Source organism: Tinamus guttatus, unplaced genomic scaffold, assembly GCF_059628265.1.
Source record: "Tinamus guttatus ecotype Peru unplaced genomic scaffold, ASM5962826v1 Tinamus_guttatus_pri_ptg001087l, whole genome shotgun sequence".
NCBI classification, from domain to species: domain Eukaryota; kingdom Metazoa; phylum Chordata; class Aves; order Tinamiformes; family Tinamidae; genus Tinamus; species Tinamus guttatus.
Genome location: NW_028289621.1, coordinates 2,045,726 through 2,061,604, shown reverse-complemented (window position 1 = coordinate 2,061,604; position 15,879 = coordinate 2,045,726). Strand labels below are relative to the sequence as shown.

Sequence of the window (15,879 nt, the reverse complement as noted above, 5' to 3'; positions counted from 1 at the left end):
CTGGTTTTAGAAACAAGACCACTTGTTTGCGACGATGCTGTGCAGGTTTAGAGGGGCCTCCTTTGAGGACAGCCTGCAGCCACCAACATCCCCAACTCACCCGAGAACTGCGACACGGAACCTTGCCCGGAGAAACTACTGCACCAGAGAGCTGTCACAGAGCCTCACAGCCCACGTTTACTGTACGAGACCTCCTGGAAACGCAGCAGGGAGCTTGGTCGCAGTGGTGGGATTTCTCTAAACCTCCCCCAAAAGCAGTCAAGAGCACAAATTATTCATCTATTAAGTAGCTTTACAAAAACTCTCCCTGTCCAGTTGACACACTTGCAAGTCCCAGCCCCCACAAGAGGAGATGCACACAAAAAAATTACTTTACCAAATACTTTAATATGGAGTCCATAGCAGCGAGCAGGATGGAGCCTAGAACTGGATCACCTGGCCCTGTAGGGAGGAAGGCGGAGTGAGTAAATTCACCACTGAACCTCACCTCTCCCGAACCATCGGAGTCTTGTTGTGTCAACCACACTTCGCTACAGCCATCGCAACAACTGCCAGACTGATGCCCCTAGCTCCACACAGCCTCTTTCACCCACAATTTTGGGGTGCTCAACAGCTGCCTGTGTGGGTGGCAGCACCTCTGCCCCACACGCAGCTGCTCTTGTCACCATCCAAACACCCCCTCTGCGAAGGGCTTCGGCACGCAGACCTACCTTCCTCTTCTTGTCCCCTCCCAGCTCGAAGTGCTTGCACCTCTTGATGGCCAGCATGCGCTTGGACCTGCAGTTGGGCTCCACGCACTCCAGCCGCAGCACGATCTTCTTGGTGGTCTTAGCCTGGTGGGGGGAGCGGAGGAGGATCAGGGAGACCAACGCGCTGGGATGGGCAGACAGAGCAGCAGCCCAGAGCACCGGTAGATAAACCTCCCTCCAAACTGCGCTCTCTTGGCTTCCTCTGCAGCCCTGTCATGGCCTCACTACATCAAAAGCCTCGGTGGCTCCATAAGTGTCAAGGATAAACAACTAATGCCTCAAAATTATAATTAAATATTGGGCTTTTCCCCCCTTCAGAGTGTTGCTCCCCTATGACAAGCAGCAAGGACGACACCGCTTGCTCATAAAGTGCTTTTTCCCAATCCCGCCTGCCCCTGAGCCGCCCTGCAGCACCCACGAACCCCCAGGAACGGGCACCAACGCGGGGTAGCCCCGGGGTGCAGGGGCTCCACTCACCTTCTTGCGGAAGATGGGCTTGGTCTGCCCGCCGTAGCCGCTCTGCTTCCTGTCGTAGCGCCTCTTCCCTGCGGGGGGAAGCGGCTCTGGGTGCCCGCGCCGAGCGCCACCCGCCCCCGGCAGCGGCGGCTGCCCCGACCCGCTCCCGCCCGCTGCCCCCGCGCCTACCCTGCGCGTAGAGCGAGTCCTTGCCCTTCTTGTACTGCGTCACCTTGTGCGGCTGGTGCTTGCCGCACTTCTTGCAGTACGTCCGCCGCGTCTTCGGCACGTTCACCTGCAACGGCGGCACCGCTCAGCGCCGGGGCGGCCCGCGCTGCCATTCCCCGCCCGCCCCGGCCCATCGGGGCTCCCTCCCGCCGCCATCCGCGGCCCATCTAGCGGCGCCGCGGCCCCCTGTGGCGGACGGGCCCGCGGGAGGGCGCAGGGCGCCGCAGCCGGGGCGGATGGAGACGGATGGAGACGAAGCCGCACGGCCCCACTCACCATCTTGGCGGCGGCGGCCAGAGAAGGAGCGAGCCGGAAGCGGAAGCGAATGGGAGAGGCGGAACCATAGAGAGGAGGGGGGAACTGTCTGCGTGGCGCAGCGCCGCCCTCCGGCGGCCCCTAGCGGCGGGCGGGGGCGCAGCGCAGGGCTGGGGACCGGTGGGGGGCGTATGGGGGCTATAGGGGATGGGGGCTTGTGGAGGGTATAGGGGTGCAGACCTAGGGGGGGTATAGGGGTATGGGGGGGAGATTTGGAGGTATAGGGGATGGGGGCTTGTGGAGGGTATAGGGGTAGAGGGGTGCAGACCTAGGGGGGGTATAGGGGTATGGGGGGGAGGTTTGGAGGTATAGGGGATGGGGGCTTGTAGAGGGTATAGGGATATAGGGGTGCAGACCTGGAGCGGGGTATAGGCCTATGGGGGGGGAGGTTTGGAGGTATAGGGGATGGGGGCTTGTGGAGGTATGGGGGTGCGGACCTGGGGAAGTTTGGGGGTATAGGGGCTGAGGGCTTGGTGGGAAGTATGGGAATATAGGATGTGGAGACCTGGGGACGGGTATATAGGGGCTGGGGGGTTAGGCGGGGATATGGAGGTATAGGACCTGGGGAGGGGATAGGGGCTTTATAGGGAGCTGGGGGCTTGTAGGGGGCATAGGGGTGGGGAGCTGGGTGGGGGGATAGGGGGTAGAGTGGTCCGGGGGGCTATGGACAGGGGTATGGAGGGAATGGGCCTGGGGCGTGGGGTGTGAGTGAGTGTGTCGGGATGCGGGTGTGCAGGGCTGCAATTGTGCAGGGACACATGCAGGTGTACAGGGCTGCGGGTGTGCAGAGATGCAGATGTGAAGGATGTGTGTGGGTGTGCAGGGACATGTGCAGATGTGCCGGGATGTGGGTGTGCAGGGACTCGTGCGGGTGTGCAGGGATGCGGGTGTGCAGGGATGAGGGTGTGTGAGGATGCGGGTGTGCAGGAATGAGGATGTGCAGAGACATGTGCGGAGGTGCAGGGATGTGAGTGTGCAGGGACACATGTGGGTGTGCAGGGATGTGGGTGTGCTGGATGCGAGTGTGCAGGGATGCAAGTGGGCTGGATCCAGGTGTGCCGGTTCGCGGGTGTGCTGGATGCAAGCGTGCAGGTTGTGTGTGTGTTGGGTGCGGGTGTGCCGGTTCGCGGGTGTGCCGGTTCGCGGCTGTGCAGGCTGCAGGTGTGCTGGGTGCGGGTGTGCTGGGTGCGGGTGTGCCGGTTCGCAGGTGTGCGGGCTGGGCAGGGCTGGATGCGGGTGTGCTGGGTGCAGGTGTGCTGGGTGCGGGTGTGCCAGCTCGTGGGTGTGTGGGTGTGCTGGGTGTGGGTGTGCAGGGCTGTAATTGTGCAGGGACACATGCAGGTGTACAGGGCTGCGGGTGTGCAGAGATGCAGATGTGAAGGATGTGTGTGGGTGTGCAGGGACATGTGCAGATGTGCCGGGATGTGGGTGTGCAGGGACTCGTGCGGGTGTACAGGGATGCGGGTGTGCAGGGATGAGGGTGTGTGAGGATGCAGGTGTGCAGGAATGAGGATGTGCAGAGACATGTGCGGAGGTGCACGGATGTGGGTGTGCAGGGACACATGTGGGTGTGCAGGGATGTGGGTGTGCAGGGACACATGTGGGTGTGCAGGGATGTGGGTGTGCAGGGATGCAAGTGGGCTGGATCCAGGTGTGCCGGTTCACGGGTGTGCAGGCTGCAGGTGTGCTGGGTGCAGGTGTGCTGGGTGTGGGTGTGCTGGGTGCGGGTGTGCCGGTTCGCAGGTGTGCGGGCTGGGCAGGGCTGGATGCGGGTGTGCTGGGTGCAGGTGTGCTGGGTGCGGGTGTGCCAGCTCGAGGGTGTGTGGGTGTGCTGGGTGTGGGTGTGCTGGGCTGTAAGTGTGCAGGGACACATGCAGGTGTACAGGGATGCGGGTGTGCAGAGATGCAGATGTGAAGGATGTGTGTGGGTGTGCAGGGACATGTGCAGATGTGCCGGGATGTGGGTGTGCGGGGACACATGTGGGTGTACAGGGATGCGGGTGTGCAGGGATGAGGGTGTGTGGGCTGTGCAGGGCTGGATGCAGGTGTGCTGGGTGCGGGTGAGCCAGCTCGCGAGTGTGCATGCTGTGGGTGTGCTGGGTGCGGGTGTGCTGGGTCCGGGTGTACCGGCTCGCGGGTGTGCATGCTGTGGGTGTACTGGGTGCAGGTGTGCTGGGTGCGGGTGTGCTGGGTCCAGGTGTGCTGGGTCCGGGTGTGCCAGCTCACGAGTGTGCAAGCTGTGGGTGTGCTGGGTGCAGGTGTGCTGGGTATGGGTGTGCCGACTTGCGGGTGTGTGGGCTGTGCAGGACTGGGTGCGGGTGTGCTGGGTGTGAGTGTGCCGGCTCACGCGTGTGCTGTGTCCGGGTGTGCCGGCTCGCGGGTGTGCAGGCTGTGCAGGGCTGGATGCGGGTGTGCTGGGTGCGGGTGTGCCAGCTCGCGGGTGTGCTGAGTCCGGGTGTGCTGGGTCCGGGTGTGCTGGGTCCGGGTGTACCAGCTCGCGGGTGTGCGGGCTGTGCAGGGCCGGGGTCGCAGCTCTGCGCCCCGCGCCCACCCCGTGCCCAGCTCCGTCCGCCCGGGTGGCCGCGGGCCGGGCCGGGACAGCGGGGGGCACTGTGGAGGTGGCCCGGGAGCCTCCGGGAGGAAACGCGGCCGCTGCTTTGAGTCAGAAGCAGAAAAAGGGGAACCGAAAGGGTGGGCTGGGCCGGGCCGTCCTTCCTGGGGCGCGGGCGGCGCGGGCTGCGCGGCGCGGGGGGCGCCCGGCACCGGTGAGCGGGGCGCGGCGCGGGGGGGACCGCGTGGCACCGCGTGGCGGCGGCGGCGCGCGAGGACACCCCGACGGGGCGGCGTCCCCGCGGGGACGGGACCTGCCGGGCCCTGGGCGAGGTGGGGAGGGAGGGAAGGGGGACGTGGGGCTGTGGGCGGCAGCGGGGCCCGGGATGTCTGTGTGGCCCCCGGTGGGGCCGATGGGGCCCCCGCTGTGGCCAGTGCAGCTCCCGGTGTGGCCAGTGCAGCCCCTTGGCTGGCCCGGCCTCCCTGGTGGCCTCACAGCGCTGAGCCAGCGGTGTGACGAGTTGGGCGGCCTCAGCTCTGCATCCAGACATGCGCGGCCCTAGGGGCACTGCGGGCGGTGGGGATGGGGGCCTGGGGCTGCACTGGAGCGGGGGTCAGGGTGGGAAGTGGATGTTGGGGACAGTGGGGCTGCACCGGAGCAGGGGGTCAGGGTGGGGGGTGGATGTTGGGGACACTGGGGCTGCACCGGAGCAGCGGGTCGGGGTGCTCTGTGCGTGCCGGGGCTGCACCAAGGACCCTGGGCAGGACGGTCACCGCTGGGGACAGGGCACCCGGTGGCCGAGCTTTGGCCCTGGGGACCGTGCAGGGCAGTCGAGCAGCCCCGGGGTCGCTCGGAGCTTCCTGGCGACCCGCAAGGCGCGGGATGTCCCTTCTCCCCATGCCATGTGCCACCGGCCTCGGTGCCCTGGCGGCTCCTCCGCGGGTGCCCGGAGCCGTGTGGGACCCCGGGGTGGCCCCGCGCGGGGGGAGCTCGCTGTGCTGTGGCAGTGGCCGTGTCCCAGCTCGCCTGGCCGAGGTGTGACAGTGGCAGGAAGTCACATTGGCCGGGGTGGAGGGGGGGGGGACGGGGACGGACACTTCCACCCACCCGCTTGTCACCGCCGCCGTCACAGCGAGCGGCGATGTCTGACAGCGGAGGTGAGTCCTGCGGGGCCCCTGGGGACAGCGCGAGGAGAGGGGCAGGAAGGGACATCTTGGGGAGGGCTATGAGACGGGCCGTGCTGGGGACAGGGCAGCCGTTTTGGGGACAGAGTGGCCGTTTTGGGGCCGTCGTGGCCGCGTGCTGCCGGGTCGGCCTCACCGCCCTTCCCTCGCCGGTGGCCGGGTGGCAGCGGACGCGGCGCGGACCTGCCCCGCGTGCCCCTCGCTGCTGGCCACGGCGCAGCCGCTGCGACTCCAGGTGAACGCACGCACCGGGGGTGGACGGAGGCGTTGGGAAAGGCTGGGATCGCCCTGGAATTTTGTCACTGCGGTCATTACCCGCAGCGGGACACCCGGAGCCCCCCGGTGCCGCCGCAGGGCTGAGCGGGCGCCGCGTGGGTGTCGCAGGCGGGCGGTGAGGACGGCGCCGGGGGAGCCGCCATGGCCGGCGTCATCCTGGAGAGCATCTTCCTGAAGCGCTCGCAGCAGAAGAAGAAGACGTCGCCCCTCAACTTCAAGAAGCGCCTGTTCCTGCTCACCGAGAGCAAACTCTCCTACTACGAGTACGACTTCGAGCGCGGGGTGAGCAGCGCGGGACACGCACGGGGGTCCGGCCGGCCCTGCCGCCGGCCGGGGCCCCGACGGTGGCCGTCTTCCCGCAGCGCCGCGGCAGCAAGAAGGGCTCGGTGGACGTTGAGAAGATCACGTGCGTGGAGACCGTGGTGCCCGAGAACAACCCTCCGCCCGAGCGGCAGATCCCGGTGAGGGGGCTCCCCGCGTCCCCGTGCCAGGGAGCCGGCTCGCGCGGGGTGTCCCCAGCGGGGCCCATGTCCGCGTCTCTCCCGCAGAGGAAAGGGGAGGATCACGGCAATGCGGAGCAGATGTTCATCATCGAGCGCTTCCCGTACCCCTTCCAGGTGAGTCCCGCGGGATGCCACCGCGGTGCCGCCGCGGTGCCGCCGCGCAGGCCCCCGGCGCGCCGAAACTCGCAGAAGGAAGCGGAAAGTCTCGAGGGAGGGGGCTTATTTATACCGTGCCCGTCACGGGCGGGCGGGCGCGGGGGCTGAGGCGCGCGGCCCGCAGGTGGTGTACGACGAGGGGCCCCTCTACGTCTTCTCGCCCACCGAGGAGCTGCGCAAGCGCTGGATCCACCAGCTCAAGAGCGGTGAGTGGCGCCGGGCGGCTGCCGGGGCCAGATTAGCCGCCGGAAGGAACGCGCGCGCCGATAAGGGGGAAGCGGGCGCCGGCGCCGCCGGAGCGCCCAGCCGGGGGTGCCGGCTCCCCGCGCGCGGCCCCGGCGGCGCTTCCCGGCGGGAATCGCCCCGCTCACGGCGTCGCCGCCGCCGCAGTGATCCGCTACAACAGCGACCTGGTGCAGAAGTTCCACCCCTGCTTCTGGCTGGACGGGCAGTACCTGTGCTGCTCGCAGAGCGCCAAGAACGCGCTGGGCTGCAAGCTGCTGGAGAGCAGGAACGGCAGTAAGGGCCTGCGCCGCCGCGCGCGCGCGCGCCCGCCGCCACCGCCGCCCCCTTCATCTGCTTTTTTTCCGCCGCTGAAGGCTTAAAGGTCGGGCGGTCGCATCGCAAGACGAAGAAGCCGCTGCCCCCCACGCCCGAGGAGGAGCAGGTAGGACCCGTGGCTGGAGCGAAGGTGCCAGCGTGCCCGGGAAGCGGCCGGGATTTGCAAGGGGAAGGAGCTGGAAGCAGCGGATGGGAGAGCTGGCTCTGAGCGCGGGGTCTCGTGTCCCTGGGGTTCCCCGGGGGGAGCTGGACGCAAGACAGAATCATAGAATCCCAGAATGCTGAAGGTTGGAAGGGACCTCAAGAGCTCATCTAGTCCAACCCCCTGCACACGCAGGGTCACCTAGAGCACGTGGCACAGGGCTGCGTCCAAGCGGGTTTGAAGATCTCCAGAGAAGGAGACTCCACAACCTCTCTGGGCAGCCTGTTCCAGTGCTCTGGCACCCTCACTGGGAAGAAATTTTTCCTTAAGTTCCTGTGGAACTTTTGGTGCTTCAGTTTGTGGCCATTACCTCTAGTTCTGTCAGTGGCCACCACTGAAAAGAGACCAGCACCATCCTCCTCACTGCCTCCCTTGAGGTACTTATAGACACTGAAGAGGCCCTGATATGGGCTGGAGTCACTAGAGCAGTCCCAAGGGCAGGGGACAACGTTTATCTGTAGCGAGGACCCATCTCCGAGGAGGAAACGTGGCAATAAAACACGGCAATAAGCCCCCAGGGTGATGGGGACCAGTGCCCGGGTGCATGGGGAGCAGAGGGGCTGCACGAGGCCCTCGCTCGGGGCCATGTGTCACCGTGTCCCCCTCTCCCTCGCCGCGACGAAGGCCCTGCCCGCGCAGGCGGCCGCGGGCGACGTGAAGAAGGTGGTGGCCCTCTACGACTACGAGCCCATGACGGCGCAGGACCTGCGGCTGCACAAGGGCCACGAGTACCTCGTCGTGGACGAGAGCCACCCGACGTGGTGGAAAGCCCGTGACAAGAGCGGGTGAGAGCCCTGCACCCGTCATCATGCGGCGCGCGAGGAGGATGAGGGAGGCCGAAGCGGGCCGGGGTGTTGCCAAGGGACACCACGCAAGGACCCCGAAGGGGTTTTTGGCCCGTTTGCGCTCAGCTTGCTGGTGCGGGCACCGCTTTTCCATCCGTGCGTGACCGAGCGCTTTTCCCCGCAGGAGGGAAGGCTACATCCCCAGCAACTACGTCACCGAAACCAGCAATTCCCTGGAGACCTTTGAGTGAGTCGTGGGGAGCTCCTGTCCCCGGCTGGGGACGGTGGCGGTGACAGGGACCTTTCCTGATGGCCGTGTCCCCGCCACAGGTGGTACTCCAAGAACATCACCCGGAGCCAGGCGGAGCAGCTGCTGAAGCAGGAGGTGGGCGCTGCTCTCCGGGGCGATAAATCCGCATCTCTCCCTGAAATCCCATTTTTAAGTGCAGCAGGTGTCGGGGTGCAGGGTGGCACAAGGGTGCTCCTTCCTCTGCGGTGGACGGGGAGGAGGGATGAGGTGGACCAAGAGCAGAATGGACTTGGCTCCCTGGGAGCCCCATGAGGTTTGAGCCTCGTTATCTCACAGCGCCTGTGGGCGAGAGGGGACAAACCCTGCGGTCTGCGGCACCCGGTGGCTCCGGGAAACGGTGCCACCCCCAGGGAGGGACGTCCGGGGCAGGAGGAGGGTCCTTGGCACACGCTGTCACCAAGCGCTGCCGACTCCATCCGTGTCTCCTCCCGAATGCCCCGCGTTCCGTTCCAGGGCAAGGAAGGGGGCTTCATCGTGCGGGACTCGACCAGCAAGACGGGCAAATACACGGTGTCCGTCTACGCCAAGTCCGGCTCCGCGTAAGCAGGGGCGCCGCGGGGCGCCGCGGGGCGCGCGGGGCCCTCTGCCCGCGCCGCTCACCCCGCGCCGTCCCCGCAGGGACGCCCAGGGCGCCGTGCGCCACTACGTCGTGTGCCGCACGCCGCACGAGCAGTACTACCTGGCCGAGAAGCACCTCTTCGACAGCATCCCCGAGCTCATCACCTACCACCAGCACAACTCGGCCGGTGAGCGCCCGCCTCGCGCTGCCCCCGCTCCCGGCTCGGAGCCGGGATGCGGGGAGCGATTCCGCTTTATCACTGCCCTTTCTGGGAAGCAAAACGCGCAGCAAGCCGGCCCGCCCAGCGGACGGGCTGCAGGCGCTGCGATGAAATGGGGAATGACCTCTCCAACGGAGTTGGAAGCAGCTCAGGGAAAGCTGGAAGCGGAATGTGCCTTTGCAAGGAGAATCTGGGACAGGCAGAGAGGGGACAGGAGCGCTGGGGGGCGGAGGGAGGTGGCAGGATCGTGACTGCAGGAGCATCCTCCTGGGCGCGGGGTAGCAGCGATGCCTGTTTTTGTGTCGCAGGCCTCATTTCCCGACTGAAGTACCCTGTGTCCCAGCGCCGGAGAAGCGCTCCCTCCACGGCCGGCCTCGGCTACGGTGAGCTGTCCTCGGCCACCCCGTGTCACCGCAGCAGTGACAGGGAGCCCTCGGCCACCCCGTGTCACCACAGCAGTGACAGAGAGCCCTCAGCCACCCCCGTGGTGCCGGAGAGTCCTCGGCCACCCCGTGTCACCGCAGCACTGCCAGGGAGCCCTCGGCTACACCTGTGTCACTGCAGCAGTGCCAGGGAGCCCTCGGCCACCCCGTGTCACCACAGCGGTGCCAGGGAGCCCTCGGCTACACCTGTGTCACCGCAGCAGTGCCAGGGAGCCCTTGGCCACCCTGTGTCACCACAGCGGTGCCAGGGAGCCCTTGGCCCTGGCCCTGCTGCACCAACATGTTGGGACTGCCAGCAACCCCTTCCCAACCCTCCTGGGCCTCTGGTGACATGGGGCCCTGCAGGGTCCCATGCTCCCCATCCCTAAGAGCCCTAGACTTCATGGATTTGGGATGCTCTTTGGAGCAGCACATGCTCAGGAGCCAGGAAAGGGAGGTCGCATGGAAGCGGCTCGTCGGATGCTCCCACGGGACCCACGTCACGCTCGCCCTCTGCCCTAGGCTCGTGGGAGATCGACCCGAAGGATCTGACGTTCCTGAAGGAGCTGGGCACGGGGCAGTTCGGAGTGGTGAAGTACGGGAAGTGGCGAGGCCAGTACGACGTCGCCATCAAGATGATCCGGGAGGGCTCCATGTCCGAGGACGAGTTCATCGATGAAGCCAAAGTCATGATGTAAGCGGGGACCAGCCGCACGTCCGTGCTGGAGAGGCGCCTCCTCAGAGGGGCGGTGGGGACAGCTGGGGACAACCTCATGCTCTGCAAAGCGTGTCCCTGCTGCATCCGTGGTGCTGAGTTCCCCAGCGAGTTTTTCCACTGGCTGCCGGGTCAGGAGCACCCAATTCTCCCCATCCTTAGCCGGAGCTGCTCCTCCTGCTGCTCGGCTGCTGGGTGCTCACGATTCCCCTTCTCGCTCCCCACGCAGGAACCTGTCTCACGAGAAGCTGGTTCAGCTCTACGGGGTGTGCACCAAGCAGCGCCCCATCTTCATCATCACCGAGTACATGGCCAACGGCTGCCTGCTCAGCTTCCTGCGGGAGTCCCGGCAGCGCTTCCAGCCCGCCGAGCTGCTGGAGATGTGCAAGGATGTGTGCGAAGCCATGGAGTACCTGGAATCCAAGCAGTTCCTGCACCGAGACCTGGTAGGGACGTGGCTGGAGGAGACACCTCCAGCTCTGGGACAACCACGGCGCTTTCTAGACGGGGTCCAGCTCGCCCAGCAGCGCGGCACGGCCCGGGTGCCCTTGTGGCTCCTGTCGAGCCCGTGCCCTGCGGCGGGCGCAGTTTTTAGCTGTGAGCGAGCGCAGGGCTTCAAACCCAGCAGCACTGGTGGGTATCGGGGGACAGGCAGGAGCAGTGACCGCCTCCATCTCTCCTCCCGCAGGCTGCTCGCAACTGCTTGGTGAACGACCAGGGAATTGTGAAAGTCTCCGACTTCGGCCTCTCCAGGTCCGCGTCTGTGTCGCTTCTCCCATCCTAATCCCCCATCTCCTCCTTTGGTCTCTTCTGGACTTCAGTCTTCTTCCCCCAGCATCCACCAGCTCCGTTTCTTTCTCTGCCTTCCCCCATCTTTGCTCCTTCCCTTTTGCCTCAGCCTTCTGCCTGCCACTTCCCACCCTCCCGTCTCACTTCCCTCCTCTCTCCCCATCTCCTCTCGCCTTTTGCTTCTTCCTTCCCCCATCTCCGGTCTCCTGACTGCAACTTTTTGCCACGTGCTCCTTTTGCCTCTTGCTCCTTTGCCTCCCTAGCCCCTTTCCCAACACCCAGCCTTGCAAGGAGCGGGTTGTGCCCGTTGATCCACATCTGGAATGCAAACGGACGCCTCTGAAGGCGGTTGCTTCCTTCTGGGCTTGGGTGCACGGAGGGTGAAATGGGAACGCCAGGACAGGCGCCCCGAGCCATCCCTGTGCCGCAGGTACGTTCTGGATGACGAGTACACGAGCTCCATGGGCTCCAAGTTCCCAGTTCGGTGGTCGCCCCCCGAAGTCCTCCTGTACAGCAAGTTCAGCAGCAAGTCGGACGTCTGGGCGTTCGGTGAGAGCACGGAGTGACCTGGGCGTCCGGGCGAGGGGGTGGCCCCGAAACAGCCAAGCGCCCCCATGAACCGGCTCCGGGCAGGGATATTCCCATGCTGTGACCCGATATTCCCATGCTATGACCTGATATTCCCATGCTGTGACCCAATATTCCTGTGCTGTGACCCGATATTCCCATGCTGTGACCCAATATTCCTGTGCTGTGACCCGATATTCCCGTGCTGTGACCCGATATTCTCGTGCTGTGACTCGCGCCCGGCTCTCCCCCTTCGCAGGCGTCCTGATGTGGGAGGTCTATTCCCTGGGGAAGATGCCTTACGAGAGGTTTAACAACAGCGAGACGACGGAGCACGTCATCCAAGGGCTGCGCCTGTACCGGCCGCAGCAGGCCTCGGAGCGCGTCTACGCCATCATGTACAGCTGCTGGCACGAGGTAAGTCCCCCGGGGCCACCCCGGGGCTCCGAGAGGCTCCCAGAGGCTCCGGAGGAGAGTGACAGCCCGGCATGGCCCTGCCTCCCGCCCCGCAGAAAGCCGAGGAGCGGCCGCCGTTCTCCGCGCTGCTGGCCGGCATCCTGGACGTCATGGATGAGGAGCCGTGAGCGCCGGCGCCGCGGGCTGGACCTGCCGGCCGGCAGCGCCTCCCCTGCCCGGCGCCGCGCGGCAGCCCGTGGGACATCCCCGGGATGGAGCCTCCACACCGGGACTGCCCTGGTCACAGGGATGGAGCCTCCACACTGGGACTGCCCTGGTCACTGGGATGGAGCCTTGTCACCCGTCACTGGGACTGCCCTGGTCACCGGGATGGAGCCTCCACACCAGAACTGCCTTGGTCACTGGGATGGAGCCTCATCACCCGTCACCAGGATGGTCCTGGTCACCGGGATGGAGCCTTGTCACCTGTCACCGGGACTGCCCTGGTCATCGGGATGGAGCCTTGTCACCCGTCACCAGGACTGCCCTGGTCCCCGAGATGGAGCCTTGTCACCCATCACCAGGACAGCCCCAGTCACCAGGACAGAGCCTCGTCACTGGGAGAGTCCTGGTCACTGGGATGGAGCCTTGTCACCCATCACTGGGATGGCCTCGGTCACCAGGACAGAGCCTTGTCACTGGGAGGGTCCTGGTCGCTGGGATGGAGCCTTGTCACCCATCACTGGGATGGCCTCGGTCACCAGGACAGAGCCTTGTCACCTGTCACCGGGACAGCCCCAGTTACCAGGACAGCCTCGTCACCCATCACTGGGACAGCCCCAGTCACAGAGCCTCATCACTGGGACAGACCTTGTCACTAGGATGGAGCCTTGTCAACCGTCACCAGGACAGCCCCAGTCACTGGCCTCGTCACCCATCACTGGGACGGCCCCCATCACCAGGATGGCCACAGTGACCAGGATGGAGCCTTGTCACCAGTCACGAGGAGGACTCCGGTCACAGGGACGGCGCATTGTCACCCTTCACCAGGATGGCCCCAGTTTTGTGACAGAGCCTCGTCCCCGGGACAGCCCAGAGCACTGGACACCGCCTCATCCCCATCCCCGGGACCTTCCGCTCCTCGCGGGGAGCCTCGTCCCGCTCCTCGGGATCTCCCGCTCCCCGGGACCTCCAGCTCCTCGCGGGGAGCCTCATCCCCATCCCCGGGACCTTCCGCTCCTCGCGGGGAGCCTCATCCCCATCCCCGGGACACCCTGCTCCTCGCGGGGGCCCCATCCCCATGACATCCCCATCCCCGGGACATCCCGCTCCCCGCAGGGGTCCCCGTCCCGGGGCCTCCCGCTCCGCGCGGTGGCTCCTGCCCCCCCCGCCGGGGCCGCCGTAGCACCGGCCCCGCCCCCCCCGCCCCGCTGGGGGCGTGGCCTGCGGCGCGGGCATGCGCGCTGCGCGCGCGGCGCATGCGCGGGGGGCTGGCGCGGGGCCGCGCGGCGCATGCGCGGCGCGGGGCCGGCGCGGCACGTGAAGGTCGCGGCGGCGGCGGCGGGGATGGAGGCGGCGGGGGGCGGCGGTCTGGGCGCCGCCGACCCGCAGCTGCAGCGCTTCATCGAGGTGGAGACGCAGAAGCAGCGCTTCCAGCAGCTCGTGCACCAGATGACGGAGCTCTGCTGGGTACGGCGGCACCGCGGCGGCCGCGCGGGCCCGGTGACGGGCGGGAGCGGGGTCACCCTGGCCCGGCGCGCGGCGGAGCGGGGGGTTAAACCGGCCCGACACGGAGCCCCCCACCTTGGGACAGCGCAGGGAGGGGGTGCCCGGCGGGAACCCCGGGAGCGGGAGGTACCGGGGGGGGGGGGGGCGGTTCCCGGTGTTGCCGGTGCCGACGGCGGCGCTGCCCGGTGCAGGAGAAGTGCATGGACAAGCCCGGCCCGAAGCTGGACAGCCGCGCCGAGACCTGCTTCGTGAACTGCGTGGAGCGCTTCATCGACACCAGCCAGTTCATCCTGAACCGCCTCGAGCAGACGCAGAAGTCCAAGTCGGCCTTCTCGGAGAGCCTGTCCGACTGAGCGGGCTCCCGCCGCGGCTCCCGGAGCAGAGGCCGCTGCCGCGGACGTTTGGCCGCCCGGCGAGAGCCCCTTCGCTCCTCTTGTGCCGCCCCCATCCCCATCCGCCAGGAAGGACGTCCGCGCCGGGGCTGCACGGGGGACTTCACCGGGGGTGAGCACGCACGGGGCTGGATTCGCTCGCCCCGAGGGGTTGCTCCCGACGCCCGCGTGAATCCAAAACGCGGGCAAAACAAACCCACAAACGCTGCCTTAAAATGGGACCGCACGCGCGGTCGCTGCTCGCAACCGGCCCGGCTCGAGGGAGAGCAGCGGGACTGCAGGGCGCACGCGGCCGCGGCGAGAGGGGCTCGCTGGGCACGGCCGCCATCGTCCCCGCAGCAGCGCCGTGATGGGGAAACACCGTAGGGCTTCCGTACGGTAAAGTCATTCCTGCGGCCAAGGGGCGAATCTTCGACCCGCGGCGCAGCTCTGTTCATACTGATCTGCTCCATTAACGGCTTTCTCCTGGTCATGTAATAAATATCATTTGGGTCAATTTTTAACATGAGATTCTCCTTTGTTCAGGTAGGTTTGGCCGAGTCTGACGTTGCTTTCTTGGCGTTCCCCCTCCTTCCTGGCAGTCCTGATATTGCAGCATCAGGAGGAGAGGGACTCTTTGTGGTGTGGCTAAAAGGACTGCTGCAAATTCTGATTTCTTGCTCTCTGAATTTGGTCTCATGAACAAAATCTTTGTGGCCTTTTCTTCTCCAGTGAGGTACATGCTTTTCTCCAAGGGAACACTTTGTGCAGAAAGACTCTTAAATGCAGGGAAAACAAATGAACCAGCTACCTTATAGCTGGCTCTACCTTTACCTGTGGAGCTCCCTAGAGGGAGGGCAATGTCCGTCCTCTGGGACTTTGCCCCTCGGAATGCGACTGGAGCGCCAAAACTTTGCAGGCCCCTGGGAAAGCACCACTCTGCTGTGCGTGTCCCCTCTGGAAATGGAGCAGAGCTTCCAGGGGTGCCCATGTCACAGCAACCCAGGTAACTAGTGGGGAGCAACTCCGAGCTCTGCGTGGGAAACTGCTAGATGGGTTTGTAAACGGTGAAGCTGGTAAATACCTTTAGACAGGGCAGTCCTTGCCGGATGCACGTGCCATCCCCCAGGCCCCGAGCAGGAGCAGCCTGGCCAGCCCGTTCCTACGGACACGTCTACCTGGGAGCAGGAGGCAGGGAGGTGACTGGCCCAGCTGTCCTGTTCCTGGCTGCTTTCCTAGGGGTAAGGTCAGGCTGTGTTTAAAGGGAGGTCTGCTTCATCTTAAAACCACATAGAGCAATTCCTGTAAGTGAGGATCCCGCTGTCTAGTCACCTTCCGGAAACAGCTCCGTAACCAGCTCTTGGGTCACTCCTACTCCCACAGCAAACGATTCCCCACCCTGCTCCTACCTGGAGTTTCTCTGTTCTGTCTCCCCAATAATCCTTCGTGCCTCTCCGTACCAGCCCAGCTCAGTACAAACGTGTCACTTGGTAACTGATCAAATCCGTTTTAATAGAGTATCATAAGCAGGTGCCTCATCTACCTGCACAGGAGACAAGTTGCATGAAGAGGTTGCTGCCTCCAGAAGAGCCACAGCAGCATGTGGCAGCACCAAGGGGGTTTTCCAGTTTTGGCTGTGTTCTGTTCTTGGCTGTGAATCTGTAAATAAACTCTAGCAAAGTGAGCAGAAGAGTCCTTTACAGAGGATTTTTTTGAATCAATACCCTGGGTATTAAGACCAAGGAACCCATCTTCTCTCCACCTAATCTTAGCACCATGTTAGATTTTGTAAATGTTAATCTAACTATTCAAAGAAAAAAAATGCTTTGGTGCCTC

At 65.2% G+C, this 15,879-nt stretch overlaps 3 protein-coding genes across 3 annotated transcripts; 2 read left to right on the top strand and 1 right to left on the bottom strand.

The window, feature by feature from the left end:
* Positions 1–367: 367 nt before the first annotated feature.
* On the bottom strand, positions 368–5,902 carry RPL36A (ribosomal protein L36a). The gene is made up of 6 exons (XM_088538471.1): positions 5,799–5,902; positions 1,710–1,797; positions 1,395–1,500; positions 1,227–1,294; positions 711–833; positions 368–441 (listed from the first exon to the last, which is right to left on the bottom strand). Exons 1-6 carry the CDS (start codon positions 5,900–5,902, stop codon positions 421–423), a joined length of 510 nt encoding a protein of 169 aa, XP_088394597.1. The 3' UTR covers positions 368–420.
* BTK (Bruton tyrosine kinase) lies at positions 5,852–12,138 on the top strand. The gene is made up of 18 exons (XM_088538509.1): positions 5,852–6,041; positions 6,122–6,220; positions 6,308–6,376; positions 6,543–6,624; positions 6,809–6,937; positions 7,018–7,094; positions 7,806–7,966; positions 8,151–8,213; positions 8,297–8,351; positions 8,730–8,815; positions 8,895–9,022; positions 9,364–9,438; positions 10,000–10,171; positions 10,422–10,638; positions 10,881–10,945; positions 11,412–11,530; positions 11,808–11,965; positions 12,061–12,138. Exons 1-18 carry the CDS (start codon positions 5,901–5,903, stop codon positions 12,130–12,132), a joined length of 1,968 nt encoding a protein of 655 aa, XP_088394635.1. The 5' UTR covers positions 5,852–5,900; the 3' UTR covers positions 12,133–12,138.
* Positions 12,139–13,467: 1,329 nt separating this feature from the next.
* On the top strand, positions 13,468–14,393 carry TIMM8A (translocase of inner mitochondrial membrane 8A). The gene is made up of 2 exons (XM_088538432.1): positions 13,468–13,633; positions 13,864–14,393. Exons 1-2 carry the CDS (start codon positions 13,511–13,513, stop codon positions 14,023–14,025), a joined length of 285 nt encoding a protein of 94 aa, XP_088394558.1. The 5' UTR covers positions 13,468–13,510; the 3' UTR covers positions 14,026–14,393.
* Positions 14,394–15,879: the final 1,486 nt, after the last annotated feature.

Coding starts and splice junctions, on each gene's coding strand:
- TIMM8A (XM_088538432.1), top strand. CDS start 13,511: ATGGAGGCGGCGGGGGGCGGCGGTCTGGGCGCCGCCGACCCGCAGCTG. Junction 13,634..13,863: donor AGATGACGGAGCTCTGCTGG/GTACGGCGGCAC, acceptor TGCCCGGTGCAG/GAGAAGTGCATGGACAAGCC.
- BTK (XM_088538509.1), top strand. CDS start 5,901: ATGGCCGGCGTCATCCTGGAGAGCATCTTCCTGAAGCGCTCGCAGCAG. Junction 6,938..7,017: donor GCTGGAGAGCAGGAACGGCA/GTAAGGGCCTGC, acceptor CCGCCGCTGAAG/GCTTAAAGGTCGGGCGGTCG. Junction 10,639..10,880: donor AGTTCCTGCACCGAGACCTG/GTAGGGACGTGG, acceptor CTCCTCCCGCAG/GCTGCTCGCAACTGCTTGGT.
- RPL36A (XM_088538471.1), bottom strand. CDS start 5,902: ATGGCGGCTCCCCCGGCGCCGTCCTCACCGCCCGCCTGCGACACCCAC. Junction 1,295..1,394: donor GGACTCGCTCTACGCGCAGG/GTAGGCGCGGGG, acceptor TTCCCCCCGCAG/GGAAGAGGCGCTACGACAGG. Junction 834..1,226: donor AGCCCATCTTCCGCAAGAAG/GTGAGTGGAGCC, acceptor TCCCCCCACCAG/GCTAAGACCACCAAGAAGAT.